This window comes from Tachyglossus aculeatus, chromosome X1, assembly GCF_015852505.1.
Source record: "Tachyglossus aculeatus isolate mTacAcu1 chromosome X1, mTacAcu1.pri, whole genome shotgun sequence".
In the NCBI taxonomy this organism is placed as follows: Eukaryota; Metazoa; Chordata; class Mammalia; order Monotremata; family Tachyglossidae; genus Tachyglossus; species Tachyglossus aculeatus.
In genome coordinates this window covers 84,643,739-84,669,674 of record NC_052101.1, presented here as the reverse complement: position 1 = coordinate 84,669,674, position 25,936 = coordinate 84,643,739, and the positions used below count along the sequence as shown (strand labels likewise).

General features: G+C 48.2%; 1 protein-coding gene across 1 annotated transcript in view; it reads left to right on the top strand.

Annotated features, from left to right (window-relative positions):
- KCTD19 (potassium channel tetramerization domain containing 19) overlaps positions 1 to 25,879 on the top strand; it is a 39,760-nt gene extending 13,881 nt beyond the window's left edge. Inside the window, exons 3-16 of the mRNA XM_038740137.1 lie at positions 3,985 to 4,135; positions 4,845 to 5,036; positions 6,882 to 7,013; positions 7,927 to 8,137; positions 10,371 to 10,531; positions 12,255 to 12,358; positions 12,810 to 12,952; positions 18,951 to 19,034; positions 19,246 to 19,465; positions 21,964 to 22,546; positions 23,305 to 23,535; positions 24,490 to 24,644; positions 25,160 to 25,261; positions 25,559 to 25,879. Of these exons, the coding sequence (XP_038596065.1) occupies positions 3,985 to 4,135; positions 4,845 to 5,036; positions 6,882 to 7,013; positions 7,927 to 8,137; positions 10,371 to 10,531; positions 12,255 to 12,358; positions 12,810 to 12,952; positions 18,951 to 19,034; positions 19,246 to 19,465; positions 21,964 to 22,546; positions 23,305 to 23,535; positions 24,490 to 24,644; positions 25,160 to 25,261; positions 25,559 to 25,672 (2,583 nt within the window). The 3' untranslated portion in view covers positions 25,673 to 25,879. The remainder of the gene's footprint in view (positions 1 to 3,984; positions 4,136 to 4,844; positions 5,037 to 6,881; positions 7,014 to 7,926; positions 8,138 to 10,370; positions 10,532 to 12,254; positions 12,359 to 12,809; positions 12,953 to 18,950; positions 19,035 to 19,245; positions 19,466 to 21,963; positions 22,547 to 23,304; positions 23,536 to 24,489; positions 24,645 to 25,159; positions 25,262 to 25,558) is intronic.
- Positions 25,880 to 25,936: the final 57 nt, after the last annotated feature.

The following is a 25,936-nucleotide window of genomic DNA, read 5'->3' as shown; positions in this document are numbered from 1 at the left end:
AGCCAGAGGCCCCTTTGTGTGGATTCAGAGATCCTGCTCCTGAGCAGCTTTCTTTCAAGACAGAATGCCTCTCTGCTCTGACTGGGCAGCAGATCTTGTCTAGGCCGTTGCCATCAATACCGACGGGTGATCTGCCCACACTGCACCCTCACCCCTTCACATAGTAGTCGTTGTCGTAGTAGTAGTAATGCTACTTATTAGGTGCTTGCTGTGCACAGAGCACTGCACTACTACTACTACTAATAATAATAATGGCATTTATTAAGCGCTTACTATGTGCAAGGCACTGTTCTAAGCGCTGGGGAGGTTACAAGGTGATCAGGTTGTCCCACGGGGGGCTCACAATCTTAACCCCCATTTTACAGATGAGGTAACTGAGGCACAGAGAAGTTAAGTGACTTTCCCAAAGTCACACAGCTGAGAACTGGCAGAGCCAGGATTCGAACCCATGAACTCTGACTCCAAAGCCCAGGCTCTTTCCACTGAGCCACGCTGCTTCCCCTAAGTGCTGGGAGAGACTATACAGGTGGGATTTAGGCCCAGACCCTCGCATAAGGAAGGAGTTCTGTGAACGACTGGGCGCCCCCAGCTGATCATCACCATCAATCGTATTTATTGAGCGCTTACTATGTGCAGAGCACTGTACTAAGCGCTTGGGAAGTACAACTGATAACCAGATAACCAGAGGTTACCAGCTGATAACCAGAGGTGGAGGCACAGAAGGGAATGCTCACCAGGCCAAACCTGGTTCAGCTCAGGCCCGCCCTCCCTCCTCGAGCTCAGTGGGTTGCTCTGGGGAAAATGTATGTATAGAGTTGTCCTTGGTGTTAGAAGAAGACACTGCTGACCATGACGTTCCCCTAGGAGGTTGTGTGGAGTGATGGGGAGGGAATGAAAACACGAGGTGGAGCCTACGGCCCCAGCCACAGTGTGGCTGTCCGCAAAAAAGTCTGTCCTTTGCTGTGTTGCAGTCAATCAATGGTATTTATTGAGTGCTTACTATGTGCAGAGCATTGTACTAAGTGCCTGTGCAAAGCTCTTCAGCACATTTTCTCTCACTATATTGCTCAAAGCTCCGCGTTTGGTCACTTCCCTCGTTGCCTAAACTGCTCATGGCCCCCACCACCTTTCCCTCAAAATGCAAAATGCACTTCAAAGCCTTTGCCACTAGAGGGTTTCGTGCCTTTCCTACAAGACGGATAACTGGAGGAGGCGCCCAGATGCAGGTGACGCTAATAATAAGAATAATAAGAATAATACCCAGGTTAATCCGGTTGGACACAGTCCCTGTTCCACATGGGACTCACAGTGCAAGTAGGAAGGAGAACAGGCATTGAATCCTCCTTTTACAGATGAGGAAACTGAGGCACGAAGAAGTTAAGTGACCTGCCCAATGTCACGCAGCAGGAAACCGGCCTAGCTGGGATTAGATTGCAGTTTCTTTGTTTTCCAGGCCCATGCTCTTTCCATTAGACCATGCTGCTCCAATGATGATAATGTTTGTTTAGTGATGACTATGTGCCGTGCACTGTAGTAAGCCCTAGGGCTGATACAATACAAGCAGATCAGACACAGTCCCTGCCCACATGGTGCTCACAGTGTAAGAAGGAGAACATATATTTTCTTCCCATTTTACAGACAAAGTAACTGAGGCAGAGATCATTTAAATTCATTCATTCAATCGTATTTATTGAGTGCTTACTGTGTGCAGAGCACTGTACTAAGCGCTTGGGAAGTACAAGTTGGCGACATATAGAGATGGTCCCTACCCAACAACAGGCTCACAGTCTAGTCTAGAAGTCTAAATGACTTCCCCAAGGTCATACAGCAGACAAGGGGTAGAGCCAGGAATAGAGTCCAGGTCCTGTGACTCCAGGGTCATGCTTTTTCTTCTAGTCCTCACCGCTTCTCACAGAAAACAGACAAGAAATTCTCTCCCTAGGGAAAAATTGGTATGAGCCCAAGGCTGGAAGACTCCTCCTTGCCCAGAGAATTGAAGGGTTGTCAGGGTGTAAGCCAGGCCATCCAATTGGATTTTTCCAATAGAATGCAGAAATGCCCCTTTTCCACTTTGCAGTCTCGCCACCTGGTCTAAACCAGTGCATCACTGACATGCCTGAGTTCACTCCCTGGCCCACAGTGAGGATGAATGGGTTATGGTCAGGAAAGAACCTCTCCTGGTTCTCCTCCTACCTCTGTGGCTGATCCTGCTCCATCTATTTCCCCAGCTCTTCCTCTGCCTCTCACTTCCTAAATGCAGATCTCCCTCAAGGTTTTGTTTTGGCTCTCCCTTTCTTCTCAATCTACACTCACTCCCTTGGGGAGGGAGTTCATCCCCTCCCACAGTTTCAACTATCTCTTCCACAGAGGCTTCCAAATCTACCCTGCTAGCCCAAAGCTCTCTACTTCTCTGAAATCTCACATCTCCTCCTGCCTCCAGGATACCTCTTCATGAAGGTGCCACCTGCACCTCAGCCTCCCTACCAAATCTTCTCCTCCATCTAACTTTCCCATTACAGTCGATAATACCCCAATCCCCCCCATCTCTCAAGCCTGTAACCTTGGCATAATCCTCGACCCCTCCCTCTCTTTCGACCCCCATATGCAGTCTGTCATCAAATTCTGTCGATCCTTCCTCCACAACATTTCCAGAATCCACCCCTTCTTTTCCATCCGAACAGCCACCACGCTGGTCCAGGCACTTAATCATATTCCAATTTGCATCCACCTCCTCATGGTTCTCCCTGTAGCCTGGATCATTTTTCTAAAACATCATTCACTGTGCGTCTGCCCACTTCCCCAAAACCTCCAGTGGTTACTCATTCATCTCTGCATCAAGCAGAAACTTCTGACCACTGGCTTTATGGCACTCAATTAGCCTTCGCCCATGCTACTTATTCTCATTCTTCTCCCCCTGCATCCTAGTCTGTATGCTTCATTTCTCTAAAACCAACCTACTCCCTGTGCTTTATTTTCACCTCTCCTGCCATGAACCTCTAGCTCATGCCCTCCCTTCTGCCTGAAACTCCTTTTCTGTCACATCCAGCAGACCCCTTGCTCTCTCCGTCTTCAAGCCCTTCTGAACTCACATCTCCTTCACGAGAACTTCTTTGATTTATCTCTCATCTCCCCACACTATATCCCCCACTTTGGCACTTGCACATCACTTAAGCACTTGGGTACTCACATTTCTGTACATACCTTTATATTCTGATGCTTCCTCCTCGCTGCAATTTCTTTTAGTATCTGTCTCCCCCACTAGCTTGTAAGATTCTTGAGGGCAGGGATCATGCCTACTAATTCTATTAGTATAGTATACAATGCTCTGCAAAGAGTAAAGCCCTCAATATATACTTCTGATGGAGTGATTTATTGATCGACTGAATGTGCTTTGGACTCTTTAGGGCAAAAACTCTGGACAAATCTCAAGTCATTACTGATTAGCCATGGTGATAAATTTCTCTGTAAATTGTAAATAATAATAATAATGGTATTTGTTAAGCACTTACTATGTGCAAAGCACCGTTCTAAGCGCTGGGGGATACAAGGTGATCAGGTTGTCCCACGTGGGGCTTACAGTCTTAATCCCCATTTTACAGATGAGGCAACTGAGGCACAGAGAAGTTAAGTGGCTTGCCCAAGTTCACACAGCTGACAAGTGGCTGAGCTGGGATTCGAACCCATGACCTCTGACTCCCAAGCCCATGCTCTAGATAGAGGTTTCCCAGTAATCCTTGAGAAGAAATTAGCATCCCAAAACTTGTTTTTTAAAACAAAAAGGGTAAAGTAAATACAATTATGAGTGGTTTTCAGCGATCTCGTTGCCTTGGTGTTTCTGATTGGTATTGAATGGCCAAAACAAAATGTCAAAACACCCTTCCGAGTGGCTCCAAAATCACTTCCCCAGCTCCCCGTCTCCGCCTTCGCAATTGCTCAGTGGGATGTAAAACGCTGGAGTCATTATTCCTCTACTCTACCCAACAGACACTTGAGAATTTGAAGGATGGCAATCACCATCTGAATATGAAGTTTTCTGATGTCATCGTGGCAGAGAGCACATCCATGAATTTATGGAAATTTGGGAAGTGTACCAACAAGAAATTAAGCCACTCACCAAAGAGCCCAATTTTCCCAGGTACCAGTAGTGATGGTATTTCTAGGGTGCCTAGTGAATTCAGTGATTTCAGTACGAAAGATACACCAGACACATTCCCCACCTGCAAGGAGCTGCCTGTGCTGAGGGACTTGGCTTGGCCTAAAGCCGAGTGTTCTCTCCCCGTGACTCCTTCCCTGGCTTGGAGCCACTCTGCCTTTTGCATTCACTGCTTTTACATTCCCTGCTGATTCTTGAGCTAATCCTATTGGGTTCAAGACAGGGATTCTCCAGTCGCCAGGCTCTGGTCCCTCCTTTCTGAAGTCTGCCTGCCCCCACCCCGCTCTGTCCACTCGTACTAGTTTTGCCCCACCTTCTTGCTACCCAATTGGCCAGCGACCAGACTGTCGCCTATCCTTGTCCCTCCTGGAGCCAATATGAGGGTGTGGCCCACTGGGATCCCGCTGATCCCTTTATTCCCAGCCCTGCATGAATTCCAGTGGCCCTTGGAATATCCCAGATGGTAGACTCCAAGGGGAGTGTGTGACAACGACCGTTCTTTCCAGTCCGTTCCCATCCCGCACCTGGACCTGGAGATCCCCAGCGGGGTTGAGGCCGTGGCATTCGCATTCACCATTGTGCTGGCTCTGGAGGGCAGGTGTTCTGATGAGTCTCTTAAAAAAAGCTCTCAGAGTCCCCCCAGGTACCTTGGAAATTCAGTTCTCTGGTATCAGTGAGGTTTCCCTTTCAGATCGGAATGATAGAGCTCCCTTCGGTCTCTTGGACAAACCATTATTGGACAGTGAATCAGAAGTGCCATACTGCTTCTTGCCTCTGGAGCTGGTGATGAAATACCCTTCTCTGGTGACTGAGAAAAGCCTACTGTGGATGACTGAGATCATGGTTCTGATTAAGTGCAGACGCAACGAATTCCGCTTCCTAGGTAAGTGATAAATTCCTGGGCAAGTGGCAGGGAGGGAGGACTTCTGGCCTACTTCCCAAATCAGAGACACTCAGTTGCTCATTTGCACTGTCCTCTCACAGATATAGGAAGTGGCACGTTATTTATTCGGGTACTGAATCGCTGGCAGCAGCTCCTTCCCCCACCCCAACTGTTCCCCTGGCAGGACCGGTCTGGAAATGTGACCGGTGGGGCTGGACTGCACCTCAGAGCCATGGGAAGCATAAGGCTCAGCAGAGCTGGAAATGACTTGGAGCATCGGGATCCTGGGTGTCCTCAGGACGATTTTGGCCTCTTGTTTCTTTCGTGCCTGGGAATAAAGTCAACAGCTGAAGCTGTCAGTCATGGGCCCAGGTGTCTCTGGAGGTCAATGAAGTCCAATAGGCTGGGCATCAAGAGGCCTAAGGTCTCTTCTGGGACTGCCTACGCCTTGCTGTGTGACCTCAGGCAAGCCTCTGCCCTTCTCCTAGCTTCAGTTTATCTCCCTGTAAAATGGGGACAGCTGCCTTCCACATCCTCAGAGGACAAGGGAGAAAACTGCTGCAGATTAGATGTGAGGGCAAGACACCGGCACAGGCAACAAACAGAAAGAGTCTAGAATTTCCTTTCCTAGAGATTTTTGGAGCAGGATAGAGCCTTCCTCTTCTCCCACTTCCCCTCCCAACCACACAACTTCCCCCGTGGTCTAAGCTAAGGAAGAAGGCAGAGGGGTGGCTGGAACAGGGAGTTCTAATCTGTTTTTGAGAATCTCACTCAGATGATACTTGGGCACCTTTGGGGTTCCACCCAAGCCCCTCTCGATGGAATGATGGATAGATGGATGAAGGAGGAAGTGGCCGTTCATTCGTTCAATCGCATTTATTGAGCCCTTACTGTGTGCAGAGCACTGTACTAAGCGCTTAATGGCTGTTAATCCCAGAAGAGAGAACTAAATCAACAGTTATGGGACAGAGCAAACATTAACAGTGAAACCCCTTTGCCTTAAAGAGACTCAACAGATTTCCAAAAGTATTCCTCAAATACACTCCTCAAACAGCCCCCCCCGCCCCCCAGTAAAGCAAGCCCTGGATGACAAGCAAAAACCTGAATGACCTATTGAAATTCTTCCAGGTCTCTGATAGTATTGTAGAAATGACTGTATCTCGCAATAGTGGAACAGGGATGGGGGCTAACTACAATGCTTCCTCCTTCTCCTCCTCCTCCATGCCAGGGATACACTTTGGTGAGAAGAAACACCAGATATTATTCATATTAACAACAATAATAATAATAATAATAATAACAATGACAACAGTATTGGTAATATTTGTTAAGGGCTAGTAGGGTATATACAAGATACTGAACCGCTGGGGTAGAGACAAGATAATCAGGTTGGACACAGTCCCTGTCTCACATGGGGCTCACAGTCTAAATAGGATTTAATCCCTATTTTACAGATGAGGAAACTGAGGCACAGAGAAGTTAAGTGACTTGCCCACAGCAGACAAGTGGCCACTCTTCATTATGTAAACGTTCTCTTGACCTGACTCCTCTGTGGAAATGTGAGTCAGCTGATGACTATTTAGCAGCCTAAAACACTGGAGTCTAGGCAGGCAGGAACAGCTTTCAGGTCCACCTGCCCTTCAGGGGTTCGTATCCTGGCCCTCTTTTCTCTGATTGGCCCCAGGACTCCCTTTCCTCAAGCTCACCAGACCTCTGATTCAGGGACTTCCAAGTGTGGGGTTGGCCAAAGATAAAGGAGAAGAAAGGCAACTGTAAGGATATGAATGGACCACGGCCAAGGCACAGTCCTCTTAATCAGCTGCTATTTCCCCTTTATTTTCCAAGCGAACTTTCTCCGCTCAGAGAGGATTTTGTTGCCAAGTCGTTTCAAAAACATGACTGCTTTAGAATCAGAAGCGAAAACTTTCGATTTCCCTGAGCTGAGTGAAGCAGTGAAGCTATACAAGATGACTGTGGGTATGTATGTGAGTACCAACGTTCCGCCTCCTGTGAAGTGTGATGACTGCAGAAAGATTTGACCCCACACAGAACACAAACAATCCGCAGGCACCTCACAAAATAGTTAGGCCTATTTCCTAAAGCAGTTGGTGACACACGGAGTTGAAGTTCACTAAAAGAAAATAGAATCCAGAGTTGTGAACAGTAAGGACATCAGAGGGGAGCTCGAGCTGGATGGTGACTGAGAAAAGACACTTGGGAGAAAGTTGGGCTTGATGGCCCGTTTCAACTCTATGCTAAGGCCTCTGAGTCCAGTGACAGACCTAACTTTCCCAGCCCAGCTTTCCTTTGTGGGGGCAGCCGCTGAAATGGGAGCAGAGGGTCAATCTCTCCCAGGATATTTCCTGTCTCTCTGCCCCCTCACCCTTCCCCGCCCCAGCCTTACATTCCTGGAACTCATTTCCTTTTCTTTTGGCCCTTTCCTGTGATCTTTGACCTTTCCTGTCCCCAGTTGATCCCAGCAGGCTCTAAGGCTGTGTTGGGCTGCAGGTGATGGGCCAGATTTTTGCCCCATTGGACATCATTTCTGAGCCTCAGTCTCCCCTGGGGAAGGAAGCGAATTCCTTCCCCAAGGTCTTGGCCTCCCAGAGGCACTTCTCAAACTAGGTTAAGTCATTTTTGAGAACAGCCAGATCTGAGTAGACACCCTAACATCGTCTCTCTAATCATCTCTCTAATCATACAGAGGTATCAATAATTCATTTGCTCCAATCAGTCAGTCAGTCAGTAAATCATACTTATTAAGTGCCTTCTGTGTGCAGAGCACTGTACTAAGCACTTGGGAGAGTACAATATAACAATGTGATAGGCGGGTGCTCACACGAAAGCCTCAGAACGCGACGCTGAGACCTTGCCTTTTCCTCCTATGTAGGTAACCACTCCTCAAGTACCTCCCCTCTCCTGCAAACGAAGAGGACTAAGCGTGTTACTGGTTCTGTTTCCAAGAAATCCCTGTTTGAAATGACCCTTGCCCTGCTGGTCAAGTACCCGGATTCAGCACTAGGACAGCTCCATATTGAGGGCAACTTAGATGGGAGCAAACTGTTCATTGATGGCAATGGGATGCTCTTCGAGCATGTCAGGTAGGTTCCCTGGAGGAATGAGATGGAGAAGGGGAAATGAGGAAGAAGGAGGATGGGGAAAGCAGTGTCATGCTTCTCTTCTAAAGTCAGGATCCTGTGGGCCCCGCAAAAAGACCCCCTTCCCACCCCCCAGACCGCAGAGGCCCCTTCCTCCAGTCCCATCCAGGTCCCTACTTCTTTGCCTGTTTCACCCTGGGTCTGCTGCCACTTTTCCACCACACTGTCTTAGGACCAGGTGTCGGGGCAGTGGAGAAGCAGCGCGGCTCAGTGGAAAGAGCTCGGGCTTTGGAGTCAGAGGTCATGGGTTCGAATCCCGACTCCACCACATGTCTGCTGTGTGACCTTGGGCAAGTCATTTAACTTCTCTGAGCCCCAGTTACCTCATCTGTAAAATGGGGATGAAGACTCTGAGCCCCCCGTGGGACAACCTGATCACCTTGTAATCTTCCCCAGCGCTTAGAACAGTGCTTTGCACATAGTAAGCGCTTAATAAATGCCATTATTATTATTATTATTGTTATTCTGCTGGCCAAGCCCTTGGAGGGGAGTCTGGTTTGTCCACACAGGGAGGACAGGATTAGTAGGCAGGTGTCTTGGGTCCCTAATCTCAACCTCCTGATGCTCCAAGTCCTGAAATTTACTCCCTGGGCTAATCTTTCTTGCTCTTCTGACAAGGTTTTGCCTGTACCAACTCCTCTTCATCCTATTGCCCTAGCTCAGGGGTCACCCACCTACAGTAGCTCATGAGCCATATCTGGTGCTTCTCAGAACCAAATGTAGTTCTGGAGCCAGGAGGGTGAGCTGGGTGGGGTGAGGCATTTCAAACCACTGATGTTGCTGTTGATGGCTAGGGCACAGACAGGAATTGCATGGGGCTGGAGGCGGGGCTGGAGGGGGCTCGGTATGGTGGTGGGAGAGGGAGGAAGAAGCATTTCAAACCACCAGCATGTGGGATGAAGGGCAACGCGGTTCAAACAATGCAGCGGCCAAAGTCTCATTAGAAAATAGCAATGAAAATTCAATATGAACTTTAAATTAACATTTTTCATTATTATTATTACCATTATCACATTACCATGACGTAAGCTATGTTAACTTGCATTTCAGTTGTATGGTTGGCTCGCTCCACACCAACTGTTCGAAGTTTTCGGTTTTCTTTGATCCTTCTGCACAAAAAAGTTGCCAGTCCTTGCTCTAGCTTATGAAGTCTCTTCCTCCCTAAACCTCCCAACGCTTTGGCATCTGTGATCTCATTTGTTCTCACAACTTCCCTGGGCAGTAGGAAGATTCAGGCATTTATAGTGGGGAAACTGAGGCAGGAATAGCTAAAGACTAGCCCGAGGTCACAGTATTAGACATAAGCAGAAAAAACAACAAGAAACTAGAACCCAGATCTAAGGGAACAAGTTTAGTAATTAGGTGGGTTCCAGACCCCAGTTTGCCCCCTCCACAAGCCCCCGGTTTGCCTCTGGGTAGTTTGGTGAGTTTCATCCTCAGTATGCAAATTCACCTAGTCACTGAGGTCTCACTGAGCACGGAGAACAGATCAGTCCTCACTCCAGAGGCCATCAGTAAACAGGAACCTGAAGCAGTGATTGCCCGTCCCTCCCTTGGACCCGGGAGATCCAGGCTAGGGAGCACATCACTCCTCCTATTTGACAGAGGAGCCTATCTGGAACACTTTTGCTGAATAGGGTGCAGTGGGGAGAGGGAGAAGTTGGTGAGAAAATAATCAAATCAAATGAAAATAATCAAAGGAGGGTCAAAACATCTTGTCTTGGTGCCTGTATCTCCCCTGGCCCCCAGACAACCAATCAATGACATTTATTGATCGCTCACTGTGTGCAGAGCACTGTACTAAGCGCTTGGGAGTGTACAGTACCATAGAGGTGGTAGACACGACCCCAGCGCACAAGGGTATCAAGGGTGTTGTGCAGTGCCCTTTCTCCCAGGAATCGTTCTTCAAACAGGCAAGGTGGTCCCTGCCTGACAGGAATAATTAGAGCTTGGCAATTAGCTAATTACAGGTGATCATCTTGGGGAGACACAACCCAGCTCTCAAAGGAGGGGGCTTGGTCTTAGCCCCCAGTTTCCAACTTGTGTGAGCATGGAATCAGAACTCAGCCAGAGCCACTCCAACACATTCCCAGCCCTGGAACAGGCGCGGTCAGACAGAGTTTTGGCAGGAGTAAATAGATCTCCATGATTGGATCTCTCATGTCATCTTGGCTAGGAATTGGCTGGGAATCTCCAGGATGCCCCTGACTGAGTCCATTACAGAGCTTCGCCATCTGTGCTCCTTCTTGGAAACCGAAAGCATCTTGTATGGGAACATGAAAATGGCTCTGAAAACCTATCTCGAGTCCAAGGCTGAGCCTCTCTGCAAGGAGATCCGTAAGTCAACAAAGTGTCAGCAAGATGTGTCAGCAAACGTCCAAGGAGGGTGGAAGCTAAGGAGGAGAGGGTGGGGGAGAAAAGGTGGAGTGCAAGGGTGTGCAAATCAGAAACTGAGTTCCCTACTATGGCCTTTTCTCAATTGGAGAGCTAAGGTGCCCCAGATTCGGTCCATACTCTAACAGCTTTGGATCACAATTAGCAAACCTTTGGACCTGGAATTTGGGTCCCCCACAAGATCATTCTCCACATCTGTTTGTCCTACCTGAGCCCATGCTCTGCCCCCTGAGAGCTGATACTCTATCCTCAGAGCCCTGGGAACCTAACCCCAAATGACCCCATATTCGTGAATTATTTAGGTCATCTGTAGGCTATATGAAATGTACCCACATCAACTCCTCTTACACAGCCAGTCCTGGCCATACCTTTCCTCTAGCTAAAGAAAAGCTCCAGGTGAAACTTGCTCACAAATTTCAGTCCGAGACCTAACTGTGGTCATCCCAGGTAGTTCGGCTAATCCAGACTGCAGCCGATAGAGCACAGGAGTCATCAAATATATAGAGGAGGGTGAGCTGCCATTGTTTCCACTGAGGACAGAGCAAGAGATAGTGGATTTGTAACAAGTTATCCAGGGAGGAGTGGAATATCCATTCCTGAATATCTTTAATATTAAAAAAGACTCCTTCCCCCCTGCCCCTTCCACTCTGCTTCCCCTCTCCTACTCTCCCCTCAACCCCACCACCTACTCTTGGCCTTGGATGAACTAGGGACAGGTCCATCCTGAAGGGCTTTTACAGCCCAGAATTCTATGTCGCCATTCTCCCAGAAATGATCCCATTCTCCAGCTTTCATCTCCACCCCTTCACCCCTTTGGCAACTCTGGAAAGAGTCTATGACTTCAGATTGCCATCCAGATCGCATTCACTAAAATCAATCAATCAGCTGTATTTACTGAGCACTAACTGTGTGCAGAGCGCTGTACTAAGCATTCGGGATAGTACAACACGACAGACACATTCTCTGGCCACAGTGAGCTCCAACTTAAATGGTTTTTTGAGAAACCTGTAACGCAAGGAAGCAAGTATGGACCAGAGGGAGCTGCTAATAATGAGGTCAGTTTGATTCTTTCTGGACCAAGGCAGGTTGCTTCTGGGAGAGGAAGCCCTAGGGGAACCAAGCATCCTGAGCCCAGTGACCTTTTCCTTCAGAGTTCCTACAATGGGTTTTTCCCCCTTAACCGGTTAAACTGAAAGTCAGGTCCTGGAGAGCAGGAGCTTTTTGTAACGGCACGAGGGGCCTGGGGCTCTGCAGCATGGCTTAGTGGATCGAGCAGGGGCCTGGGAATCAAAAGAACCTGGGCTCGAATCCCGGCTCTGCCACTTGTTTGCTGTGTGACCTTGGGCAAGTCACTTCACTTCTCTGTGCCTCAGTTACCTCATCGGTAAAATGGGGATTAAGACTGTGAACCCTGTGTGGGACAGGGACCGTGTACAACCCGATTACCTCGTATCTACTTCAGCACTTAGTACAGTGCCTGGCACATAGTAAGCACTTAAAAAATACCTCGATTACTATTATCATTGTTATTATCAAGGGAGCCAGCAGTCCACTCTGTCTAATAACATATTGAGTCTTAAGGTGAACTTGTAAGTCCAAGATTCTTGCTTAGTTCCCACTGCTACTTGTGGTGTGGTGACATCTCTGTCTGTCTGGTTTTCTTCAGCCAGCACTTGGAAGGCCGAGATCACGGTCTATTCAATTCACCAGATTGTGAAGGTTTACGTAGGAAACTACTGGTATGAGACATCGCTGCAGACCTTGCTGAAGGTACTGCTGTTTGGGGGCCGGAAAGTTTTTCCCTCTCTCTTCTGGGGCTGCTTCCCAAGAACCATACAAAGTGACATGGGGCCATGTCAATCAATCAAGCATATTTATTGAGCACTTTCTGTGGGCAGAGCACTGGGCTAAGCGCTTCCCCATAGCCAGACTGGTCCCTGGGAGTGGGGAGGTTCATTCATTCAATTGTATTTATTGAGCACTTACTCTGTGCAGAGCACTGTACTAAGCGCTTGGGAGAGTACACTATAGCAATAAACAGACACATTTCCTGCTCACACGACCTTACTGGCCAGCCTCAGTTGGGTTTGAATACCCAGGGCCCGGATGAGGTATAAGCCCTCTGGTAGATCAGAGATCCTGCGATCTGGGCCAAGAGAGGGGAGGTACAAAGATTTGTCCTGAGGGTACTACTTAAGCCTTTTGGGTTCTCCCCATCAAGTATCCAGAAATGCTGACCAACTCCAAGAAGGTGCACTGGATTATGTTTGGAAAGAGTCTCTTCGTCCATGGAGATGGTCTAATTTTCAGACATATCCTCAACTTCCTCAGACTTGGCAAACTACTCTTACCACCGAAATTTAGGTAAGCCCCAAGGGACTGAATGGGAGGGAAGCTTCCTGTACCAGAACCAAACTCCCTAATGCACCTAAGGGAAATGGGAATGTAGGGCTGTTATTTGAATTTGGGAGAAGCAGCATGGCTCAGTGGAAAGAACACGGGCTTTGGAGTCAGAGGTAATGGGTTCAAACCCCGGCTCCGCCACTTGTCAGCTGTGTGACTTTGGGCAAGTCACTTAACTTCCCTGTGCCTTAGTTCCCTCATCTGTAAAATGGGGATTAAGACTGTGAGCCCCCCGTGGGACAACCTGATCACCTTGTAACTTCCCCAGCACTTAGAACAGTGCTTTGTGCATAGTAAGCACTTAATAAATGCCATCATTATATTATTTCATTCATTCAGTGGGATTTCTTCACTGCCTGCTGTGTGAAGAGCACTGTACTAGGTGCTTGGGAGAGCAGAATAGCCATGGACATCATAGTCCCTGCCCTCCAGAAGCCTAGAGCCTGAGGTGGAGATGGGCAGAAACAAATTATATATTTACATTGGGAGCAAGAGAAAAATCGTAGCTATGATGGGTAACAACAAAATTCTGGAGAGATTGAATAAATGGAAACATAAATGACTAGGTCAATTGGATTTCAGGCATATCCTCCTTCTGCTACAACTGGATTATGTTCCTTGAAAATGTGTTTGTACTGTGGGCTGCCTTTTCCCGTACGCTTAAGCTGCTATAAATTAGGGTCCATTCCAGAGCTTTTGAAGAAGTAATATGAAACTCCTTTATGTGTTATTTACTGTAATGATAAGATCACTAACCTTTCAAAACAGCATCACAATATTAAACACATGAAGAGTTAGACTATGATTGTGAGTCTTAGCTGGAGGCAGCAGAAGTAGCTTGTTATGTTGGCTGTGGCTTTTTACTTCAGTGAAGAATTTGTCAGATTTAGGTAGAACAGCAGCATTCTTCATTTCTTCTTAAAGCACCTTGTAGCAGGCAAACTCCTTCTGAACACCCTTGGGCACTTCTGTACTCCTCTCCATTACTATTAATAATAATGGCATTATTATTATAAATCATAATAATAATAATAGGACTTGTTTAGCACTTACTATATGCCAAGTACTGAAGTAAGTGCTGGGTGAGATGCAAGATCATTGGGTTGGACACAGTCCCTGACCCACAGGGGCCTCACAGACTAAGTAGAAAGGACTGTATAAGGTCCTCTTCAATCGTATTTCTAAGTTCCTCTGCTGTCTTGAATATTGATGAAGACTTTTTAATCCCAAGATTCTAATAGTGGTGGAGAAATCATAACTACTTCTGCATCCCTTTCGGCATCTTATACAACGTGCACTGGATTATCGAAATTCAATGAGGTCCTTGGTGGACCGTGATTCCTCTGAGAGGCATCTAACTAGTTGACACCTGCATTATCTATTTCTGAATTAAATTGTTCCCCCAGTTCAGTCAATCAATGGTATGTATTGAGCACTTACTGTGTGCAGAGCACTGTACTAAGCAATCAATCATAATTATTTAGCACTTGCTGTGTGCAGGGCACTGTACTAAGTACTTAGGAGATTACAACACAATGATATAACAGACACATTTTCTGCCCACACTTAGGAGAGTACAATACCACAGAGTTGGTAGACACGTTTCCTGCCCAAAACAAACTTTCAGTCTAGAGGGAACAGCTTTCTTAGTTGTTTGCTCAGGAGTGTCTTCAATACCTTGAAAATGTGACGGAAATTGGCAAAGCTTCCCCAAACTGGTATACCAGCACTTATACGTGGAGCAGAGGGTTGGATTGACTGGCGTCTGATTCTGTCTTTGAAACGTGGCCTCCAAATTGCCAAAAACAGCTAAATGTTAAACTCCTAGAGAAAGGCAACATCTGCAAGGAGCTCTGCAGCAGTCTTAGTAATAGCCCACTGGGCACATGAAACTCCAACCACAGTCCTCAGTGGGAACAACAAATAGACAAGCTGCCCACCAAGTCATTGAGACACTGGGCATGGTCAAGCGAAGTCACCAAGGCTGGTTTGATAACAATGAGTTGGAGATAAAAAGTCTACTTACTGCTAAACAATTCCTGAACCAACAATATCTTGCAGCATCCCATGACTCCTAAACATGTCAGATTTGCAGAAACTTGCCTCATTGACATGCAAATTGAGTTGATGATAATAATGATAATAATTATGGTATTTGTTAAGCGCTTACTATGTGCCAGGCACTGTACTAAGCGCTAGGGTGGGTACAAGGAAATTGGGTTGGACATGGTCCAGAACATCCACGTCAGGTGGTGGGATGTCAAAGGGGGAGGAAGTTTCAGGCCCGAGGAGGGACATGGTTAAGGGGTCGATTGTGAGATAGATGAGTAGGTCGGTGTTAGAAGAGTGAAGCGTGTGGGCTGGGTTGTCACAGGAGATCAGCCAGAGGTGATAGAGTGCCTTAGAGCCAATGGTAAGGAGTTTCTGTTTGATGTGGAAGTGGCTGGGCAACCACTGGAGGTTCACGAGGAGTTGGGGAGATACAGGCTGAATTGATTTGTAGAAAAATGATCCAAACAGTGGTTTGAAGTCAGAACTGGTGTGGGAAACGACAGGAGACAGGGAGGTCAGTAAGAAGGCTGATGCAGTAGTCAAGGAGGGCAATGATAAGTTCTTGGATCAGCATAGTAGCCGTTTGGATGGAGGGGAAAGGGCAGATTCAAGGAGGAAATCTTGAAGAGAGGGGAACGGCAGTGTTGTTGCCATTTCAGTAATCTCCTCAACACACATCTACTATTGATTGAGGTCCTTCAAAACACAGGCAACTTTCCAATAGGCGAAGAAAGACACAGCACTTGTCCTATTGAGAAAGTCACCACAGCAGCCTGAGCCATGAAAAATGGCAGAGTACCTAGACCTGATAGCATACCTCCTAAGATCTCAAAGTATGGCAGGCACACCTTGTTTCCACACTTACACAAGCTCTTTCTATTCATTCATTGAATCGTATTTATTGAGCATTTACTGTGTGCAGAGCACTGTACTAAGAACTTGGGAGAGTACAAAACAACAATAAACAGACATTCAAGAGCTTCTCAAAGGGGCTACCAGTCTAATCTTCAAAAAGAAAGCTGAAAAATCAGATTGAGACCTTAATCTCCATTGACAGCAAGGTCCTCGCCAGACTCCTCTTGGACTGATCACTGAAGAAGATCGTTGACCGGATGCTCCTGGAATCACAGTTCGGTTTTAAATCAATCACACTGAGGCCCACGGAAGCATAATGGCTTAGTGGATAGAGGCATGGGCTTGGTATTCAGAAGGACCTGGATTCTAATCCCGGTTTTGCCACTTGTCTGCTATGTGATCTTGGGCAAGTCACTTCACTTCTCTGTGCCTCAACTACCTAATCTGTAAAATGGGGATTAATAATAATAATAATAATGGCATTTATTAAGCGCTTACTATGTGCAAAGCACTGTTCTAAGCGCTGGGGAGGTTACAAGGTGATCAGGTTGTCCCACGGGAGGCTCACAGTCTTAGTCCCCATTTTACAGATGAGGGAACTGAGGCCCAGAGAAGTGAAGTGACTTGCCCAGAGTCACACGGCTGACAACTGGCGGAGCCGGGATTTGAACCCATGGCCTCTGACTCCAAAGCCCGGGCTCTTTCCACTGAGCCACGTGAGCCCCATGCGGGACAGGGACTGTGTCCAACTGGATTAGATTGTATCTACCTCAGGGTTTAGAACAGTGCTTGACACATAGTAGGTACTTAACAAATACTATCATTATTATTATTATTATTACCCAGAGGCATTCACAGAGAGGAAGCAATGTGGCCTAGTGGATAAAGTGGATAAAGCGTGGCCTAGTGGTTAAAGCATAGGCCTGGGAGCCAGAGGACCTGGGTTCTAATCCTAGCCCTGCCTCTTGCCTGCTGTGTGACCTTGGACAATAATAATAATAATAATAATAACATTTATTAAGCACTTACTATGTGCAAAGCACTGTTCTAAGCGCTGGGGAGGTTACAAGGTGGTCAGGTTGTCCCACGGGGGGCTCACAGTCTTAATCCCCATTTTACAGATGAGGTCACTGAGGCCCAGAGAAGTTAAGTGACTTGCCCAAAGTCACCCAGCTGACAATTGGCAGAGCTGGGATTTGAACCCACGACCTCTGACTTCAAAGCCCGTGCCCTTTCCACTGAGCCACGCTGCTTCTCTATAATAATGATGGCATTTGTTAAGTACTTACTACGTGCAAAACACTGTTCTAAGCACTAGGGTAGATACAAGACAATCAAGTTGTCCCACGGGGGGCTTACAGTCTTAATCCCCATTTTACAGATGAGGTAACTGAGGCTCAGAGAAGCTAAGTGACTTGCCCAAGGTCACACAGCAGACATGTGGCGGAGCCGGGATTAGAACCCATGACTCCCAAGCCCATGCTCTTGCCGCTGAGCCACGCGCTAAGCCGCACAAGTCACTTAACTTCTCCGTGCCTCATTTTCCTCAACTGTGAAATGAGGGTTAAATATCCATTCTTCCTCCTACTTAGAGTGTGAGCCCCTGCGGGACAGGGACTGTGCCTGGCCCGATAAACTCATATCTACCCCAGTGCTAAAAACAGTGCTTGACACAGAGTAAGCGCTTATCAAATGCCATTAAAAAAAAAGAGACAAGTGCAAGGAGCAGCACCAAGACATAACTGATCTCTGCTTTTCCTCTTGGTCCCATGGTATGTCTACAATGTGTGCTACTCTAACTGGGTTCTGACAGGTTCAGAGTCATATTTTCAGAGGTCTTTCCAGGGTTGGGTTTAGAGCTCTTAATTGGATGGTTATGAGGAGTCAAGTGGACACTGGGGCACCAATCAATCAATCAGACTTACTGAGCACTGACTGTGTGCAGTGCACTGTACTAAGTGCTTGGGAGAGTGGAATATAACCAAGTTGGTAAAAATGTTCCCTGCCTACAACGAGCTTACAGTTTAGAAGGGGAGACAGATATTATAAATTATTTCTAATATAATAAAATGCTTCTAGATATTACTAGAAGCAACAGGGCTCAATGAAAAGAGCCCGGGCTTGGAAGTCAGAGGTCATGGGTTCTAATCCCCGCTCAGCCACTTGTCAGCTGTGTGACTTTGGGCAAGTCACTTAACTTCTCTGTGCCTCAGTTACCTCATCTGTAAAATGGGGATGAAGACTGAGAGCCCCACATGGGGCAACCTGATCACTTTGTATCCCCCCAGCTCTTAGAACAGTGCTTTGACATAAGTGCTTAACAAACACCATTATTATTATATTAATATACTGAATAAAGGGTGCAAATCCAAGTGCAAGGGTGATGCAGAAGGGAGTGGAAGAAGAGGAAATGAGGACTTAGATGGGGAAGACCCCTTGGAGTAGCCACTCATTCAGGAACCTGCTAATGATGGGAGGATTTGAAATTAGGGCTTTTAGTTCTCAATGAGTTTTCTCATCGGAGATCAGCATGGCCTAGTGAAAAGAGCCCAGGCCTAGGAGTCAGAAGACCTGGGTTCTCATCCCGGTTCTGCCGGTTGTCCGCTGTGTGACCTTGGACAAGTCACTGCACTTCTCAGGGCCTCTATTTCCTCATCTGTAAAATGGGGATTCAATGTCTGTTCTCCTTCCCATTTAGACTGTAAGTCCTGTGTGGGACAGGGACTGCGTCTGACCTGATTAACTTGTTTCTACCCCAGTGCTTAAAACAGTGCTTGACACACAGGAAGTGTTGAACATATGCCATAATATCAATACTACTACTACTAATAATAATAATAGCTCACCCTAAAGCAACTATTTAGGCATCCCGCTGGCATCCACTCTCATGTCCCCGACTTGCCTGGTGCAGGCATGGAGGTATGATCCAAAACCTAGTGTTCAGCGTTCATGCCTTGCTATACCCCATCTGACTCCCCAGTCCACCCCGGGAAAGCCCACCTTGCACTGGTTGTGGGCCTTCCCAGTTTAGAGGTTGTTTTGTTGTTCACAGAGAGTGGCCACTCTTCTGCCAAGAGGTTAAGGAGTTCAAAATCGCTGCCCTGATGGATGCTATGGCTAAGTTTGAAGACGAAAGGTGAGGGAATCCAGACATACTAATGAGGGGGTTCACAGCCAACTGAGGTTAGACATTCAAGGCCAGGCGCTGGCCTAAGCGTTTTTATGTTTCCAGGCGCGTTTTCTAAAATCCAAGACCTGCTCTCTATCTCTGTCAGTGAGGGTCGGGGTGGGGGAGGTGCTCTCAGAGTTCTTCTTCCTTACATCCTGAAACTGAGGACCACTTCTAGATACCAGCCGAAGCCTCAGGCTCAGGGCCTGGAAGTCCCTGTTGCCTTGCTGAATCCAGCCAAGTCTTTCAGACTGGAGGTCTCAGAGAAGGAACTGGGGGAAAGAGCAACAGTAGCAGCAGCTGAAGCAGCAGCAGCAGCAGCAGCAGCAGCAGCAGCAGCATCTGTCAACAGAAGTCAGCTGAAGGACCTGCAAGAAGAGTTTCATGAATTTAAAGTGGTAAGCCCTGGCCCAACCAGATCTATGCTGTGGGGGTGGAGAGGGTGGGGAAGAAGGGAGGGAGGGAAGGAGGGGAAGAGGAAGGAAGGAAGGAAGGAGAAGAGGAAGGAAGGAAGGGGAAGAGGAAGGAGGAGAAGGAATGAGGGAGGGAGGGGAAGAAATGAAGGGGAGAGGGAGAGAGAGTGCCCCTGGGTAGAGGAGAGCTAGGCTGAGAAATCTAGCAGGCCAAATGCTAAGCGCCAAGGGCTGTCTCCTTCCATGGAGGGCCCCCATAAAAATACAACTAGTCCCCCGGGCTTCCTGACCCCACCCTGAGAGGTAGTGATTCTTGATTCCTGGACAGCATCCATGGTACCTGACTGATATTAGAGGAAGGGTCTGGCCTCTCTGACCCTTGACAGTGATGTTCTAAAGTGACTGGTCTTAGTACCCCTAGGGATTCCAACTCTGCTTGCCTCCGAAGCACTACTGAAGGTCCAGGAATCAGAGATGAGCTATAGAGTTGGGGTGGGTGAGGGGCAGCAGCTCCTGGGGCTGTGGGACTAGCTGGAGTCAAAACAAGCCAGGGGGCCAGACATAAACAGGAGATGGGAAACTGGCACAGCTTTTGTATCGATCAATCAATGGTATTTATTGAGAACTTACTGTCTGCAAAGCACCGTACCAACTGCTTGGGAGAATACATTCAGTTCAACAGAGTTGGTAGACACATTCCCTTTCCGCAATGAGCTTACAGTCCAGAGGGGGAGACAGACATTAATAGAAATAAATTACGGATGAGTTGATCAGTGGTATTTATTGAGCGCTTACTGTGTGCGGAGCACTGTACTACCTGCTTAGGAGAGCACAATACAGAATTGGTAGACATGTTCCCTGCCCATGTGTACATAAGTGCTTTGGGCTGAGGGTGGGGTGAATATCAAGTGCTTAAAGGGTACAGCTGACCCAAAAAGGAGAGGGAGTTGGGGAAAGAGGGCTTAATCAGGGAAGGCTTCTTGGAGGAGATGTGACCGTAATAAGGCTTTGAAGATGGGAAGAGTGATCGGCTATTGGGTATGAAGGAGCAGGAGTTCCAGGCCAGAGGGAGGACACGGTAAAAGGGTCAGCAGGGATAAAGAGGAGATCGGGGCACAGTGAGTAAGCTGGCTCTTGAGGAGTGAAGTGTGAGGACTGGGCTGTAGTAGGAGATTGGCGAGATGAAGTAGGTGGGGGCAAGCTGTTTGAGTGCCTTAAAGCCAATGGTAAGGAGTTCCTGTTTCATGCGAAGGTGGATGGGCAACCACTGGAGGTTCTTGAGGAGTGGGGAGATGTGAACTGAACGTTTTTTTTTTTAGAAAAATGATCTGGGCAGCGGAGTGAAGTATGGATGGAGTGGGACGAGACAAGAGGCAGGGAGGTCAGGGAGGAGGCGGATGGAGTAGTCAAGGTGAAATCACTAAAGTCTAGAGAAGCAGCATGCCTACTGGAAAGAGCACAGGCCTGGGAGAAAGAGTTTGTGGGTTCTAATCCCAGCTCTGCCGCATGTCTGCTGTGTGACCTTGGGCAAGTCACTTAACTTCTCTGGGCCTCAAGTACCTCATCTGTAAAATGAGGATCAAGACTGTTAGCCCCATCAGGGACAAGGACTGTGTCTAACCTGATTACCTTGTATTTCCCTGAGCGCTTAGAACAGTGCTTGGCATGTAGTAAGTGCTTAACAAATACCCCAATTATTATTATTATTGTTTTTAAGGTGGAATATGATAGATGCTTGGATCAGCAGAGTAGCAGTGGAAAGGGCAGATTTTAGCAATGTTGTGAAGGTAGCCCTGACAGGATTTGATAACAGATTGAATATGTGGGTTATACGAGAGAGATGAGTGGAGTCTATTGCCAGGGTTATGGGCCGGTGAGATAGGGAGGATGGTGGTGCTGTCTACAATGATAGGAAAAACAGGGGAGAACAGGAGTTACTTGGGAAGATAAGGAGTTCTGTTTTGAACATGGGTTAATTTGGGTTGTCAGTGGAACATCAAGGTAGAGATGTCCTGAAGGCAGGAGGAAATGTGAGAGTCCAGTTGAAGGAGAGAGGTCAGGGCTGGAGAGGTAAATTGGAGAATCATCTACATAAAGATGTTAGTTGAAGTCATGGGAGCCAATTAGTTCTCTAAGGGAGTGGGTGTAGATGGAGGATAGAAGGGGGCCCAGAGATGAGCCTTGAGGAAGCCCCACTGTCAGAGGGTGAGAGGCAGAAGAGGAGCCCGCTAAGGAGGCCGAGAAGGATAAGTGTACCAACTCTGTTTTATTGTACTCTCTCAAGTGCTTAGTACCGTGCTCGGCACATAGTAAGTGTTCAATAAATACGATTGAATGAATGAATGAAGAGAACCAGGAGAGGGCAGGCAGGGTCAGTGAAGCCAAGGTTGGATAAAGTCTCCAGGAGAAAGGGGTGGTCCACAGTGTCTCAGGCAGGTGAGAGCTCAAGGAGGATTAGGATGGATGGATGTTCTCCATTCCAGCCCACAGCCCGTGTGCCTGTGGACCTCCCGGACAAGTTCTCGACCAGCTTCAGTCACCGGGTGGTGATTCCCCAGGAGGATGAGCCATCTACCAGTTTTATATCTGTGGACCTGACCAGAAACTACGCCTTTGACTTGTGCCCCCCATACTCAAGACTGTATGCTGCTCCTCAGGACTGGCTCCGCCTGGCTCCTCCCCTCAAGGATTACAGAAGAAGCAACGTCCCCCAGGGGTTCCCTAGCCAAACTGTATTCACTACTCCCATGCAGAAAATTGTCACCCTGGTCAGAGATTGGGGCATGGCCAACAACGAACAATGGAACCTTCAGAGGCTGATCACGCCTGTGAGCACTGCCCCAGCAGGGGTGACTATGAACCTCACTCCCATGCTTGGGGTGGCCTACCAACCGAAACTGACTGCTATGCCTTGGACGACCCAACCCGCTACCCCAGAGATGCCCGCACCCTTATTCAAGACTGGTTTCCAAGCCAATGGCCTGGAGCAGAAATTCAATCCCAAGTTCCCTGGGATAAGTTCCATCCCTCTGACATTCTTGGGGAGGCAGAAGCCTTTTGAGAAATGTGAGTATTCACTGCAAGCAGTCCCACTTAGTAGTCAGAGTATTTATTAAGTGTTTACTGGGTGCAGAGCACTGTACTGTGAGGTTGCCTCCTGGGAAGCTAGGGAAAGCATGGCCTCAATTCTCCCCCGTCTTCTGTACCAGGGCCTCTGGGCTAACAACAATAACAACAATAATAAAATAATAATGCCAAGCACTGTACTAAATGCTGGGGAGATTGGACACTCATCAGATTGGACACTCTCCCTGTCCCACCTGGGGCTCACAGTCTAAAGCTGAGGGAGCTCAGGTATTGAATTCCCATTTTACAGATGAGGAAACCGAAGCCCAGAGAAATGAAGTGGCTTGCCCAAGGTTACACGGCACACATGTGGCGGAGCTGCGATTAGAACCCAGGGCCCTTGGCTCACAGGCCCATGCTCTTTCCACTTCTCATCCCGGGAGCCATTTAAATTGGCAGATAAATCTTAAGCACCTGCCAAAAGAAGCCCTTTTCATGTGGTCAGTGTGGAGATGATTGTGTGGTGGCAGGGCCCCGGCAAGGAAACTCTCCCACTCTCTCATCCCTTCTTCTGACTCTCATCTCCAGAAAATCGCCCCCCTTCATCTACTCCGCTTCCTGCCCCTCTCTGTTCAACTTTCCCATTCTGTTCCCCATAACCCAGCCTTGATCTTGGGCTTCAAACACACCCTAGGGGTTTGGGCTTCCTGCCAGAGTACAGCACAAGCTTTCTCACTCCACCCTCTCTCCCTGAAAAGGTTTAGCGAGAGACCAGCCTTCCGCCAGAAGTCCAAGACAACGTCCAAGTCTTCTCTTTCCTATTGCAAAAATATCTGTCCCTGCAGCAGCAGTTGGACTAAAGTTGGGAGCTGTCCTCAAAGTGAGCCACCCCCCAGTAATGGGGAATGATGGTTACCCCACGGCCTATGAAGAGAGCATCATCTACAGCCCCCTGCTGATCCCAACCATGACTGAGACTCCGTCCAAAGGTTTGAGCTCGGGCTTCGGGGTGGTTTGCTCCAGGCAGCGTCCTGAGGCTCTCAAAGCCACCAAAGCCTGTGAGGATCCAGTCTCCCTAGACTTACAGCTTTGACTACCCTGGAGACACACTAAGGGGCAGGGGGAGGTGAGCTGTACCCACCCTGAATCCATCTTCCAAACAGAGAGCAGGCTGGAGCAGTGGGGAGTGGGTGGGGAGAATTCCACAGTCTCTTTCCTGGCAGGCATCCCATTGTCAGTCAGTCAGTCAGTCAGTCAGTCAGTCAATCGTATTTATTTATTGAGCGCTGTGTGCTGGGGACAGTACAACAATATAACAGACACATTCCCTGCCCACAACGAACTTACAGTCTAGAGGAGGAGACAGACACTAATATAAATAAATAAAATTACAGATATGTACAGAAGTGCTGTGGGGCTGGGGGCGGGGGGATGAATAAAGGGAGCAAGTCGAGGCAGCGCAGAAGGGAATGGGATCAGCTTCAAAGCACTCAGTCACCTTGCCCCCTCCTACCTCACCTCACTACTCTCCCACTACGACCCAGCCGGCACACTTCACTCTTCTAATGCTAACCCTAACCCCCCTTCTAGACTGTGAGCCCGTTGTTGGGTAGCCATTGCCTCTTTCTGTTGCCAAATTGTACTTTCCAAGCGCTTAGTACAGTGCTCTGCACACAGTAAGTGCTCAATAAATACGAATGAATGAATGAATGAATGAATGCTTAGTCAGGGAAGACCTCTTGGAGGAGATGTGTTTTCAATAAGGTTTTGAAGTGGGGGAGAGTAATTGTCTGTCGGATATGAAGAGCCCTTCCAAGGGCTCTCTCTAGGACACGACATGGAAATAGTGTACCAGAGGGACCCTAGACTATTTAGTGTCTTGGGGGGCAGCAACTGGGTCATAGACTTGGAGCTAGCTCATAGGACCTGGTTCCTTTCTGCAGAGGTAGTTTTCCTGAATCTCTCTCTGTCCCGAGAGGAGATATTCTATGCCCGTATGTGCCACCATTTCCTGACTGACATCATCCTGGAGTCCATCCGGAAGAGGGACCCCAAAATGATCACCACCAAGGTGGTGGTCCTGACCCACCAGGTCTGGGTAAGTGAGAGCTGCCCCCGCCTGCTGCCCCAGGGCTTCTGCTAGCACAGGTTGGGAGATGTTGCCCACAACACCAGGAGGCACTCCAGGACTGGAACCCAAAGGATAGGACAAACCCCCCACCACCCCCTGCAACCAACACACCCTCCCATCTTCTCCATCTCTTTCACCCACAGAGAGCAAGAATAACCCATTGGGATGGGGAAGGAGTGGTGTGGGGGGAGACATGAGAAACAAGGCCCTCTAAGGGAGGTGACTAGAGGGCCCTGCTGGGTTGGGGACACCTGGATGGGAGTTTGGCTAACTGCCCTGCTGCTGCTGCTCTGGGAGCACTTGCCTGAGTAACCTCATGTTTCTTGAGCCATTCAAGCTGCCAGGTCAATCTCATCAGATCTGCTGCTTTCTAACAGTCCTTGGGTGGTTGGTTCTGCAGAAGGCGTGTCCTCAGAGTAGGGCAGGCCCCAGAGCAACTGCTCTAGGCCAGACTCAGTACCGACCTGTAGTTTATTCATCAGACCCTGCATATCACCACCAAACAATTTGTGACCAATCTGCTGACCATTCCTGGCTTCCGGAATGACAAGACGACTCAGGAGCATCTGCACAGATGGGTGGAGGTGAGGGACCCTAGGGGTTGGGTTTGGGGTGGTGTGGGAGGGGGAAGTCAAGCATTGCCCCAGCCCCAAGACAGAACAAACCAGCCTTAGGACTGGTCTGGTTGAGGGAGGGGAAGGGAAGCAGGCCTGGACCAGCCCAGCCTACGGCCGAGGATTCAGACCATCACTGTACATCCGGGGAGAGGAACTGGGGCTCTGGGCCACAGCACTGAGCCCACCCTCTACCCGAGTAACCAGGGAGTACCTGTGGATACCGGGGTACTGACGGGGGTGGGGGGGTGATCCCTGGTCTTTCAGCTAACGCTGCCATTGGCCCAGAAGTACAGCCGCTGCATTAATCTACTCATCAAGAAGGGGCTGGCCCACATTGTCTCCCACACCAACCTCAATAAGGATGTTCTGGAGATGTAAGCGCCCAGGGATTGTTTTAACTGTTTAAGTGAGTTTGAATTGTTTTCACAATTTTAACTGCTTAGGCTGTATGCTTTTGACTGCCATAACTGAACTGTAACCGAGCTATGTTTTAACTCTTTTAGTCGTGTTGGAACTTGTAACCCTTTGGACTATATTCTAAAGATTTCAACTGCTTTAAGAGTGCTTTAACTCCGCTGGGGAAGATGGGTGTGTGCCTGATCCTCTCTGTCCTATTTTCATGAATAAAATATGAAAGCAAGA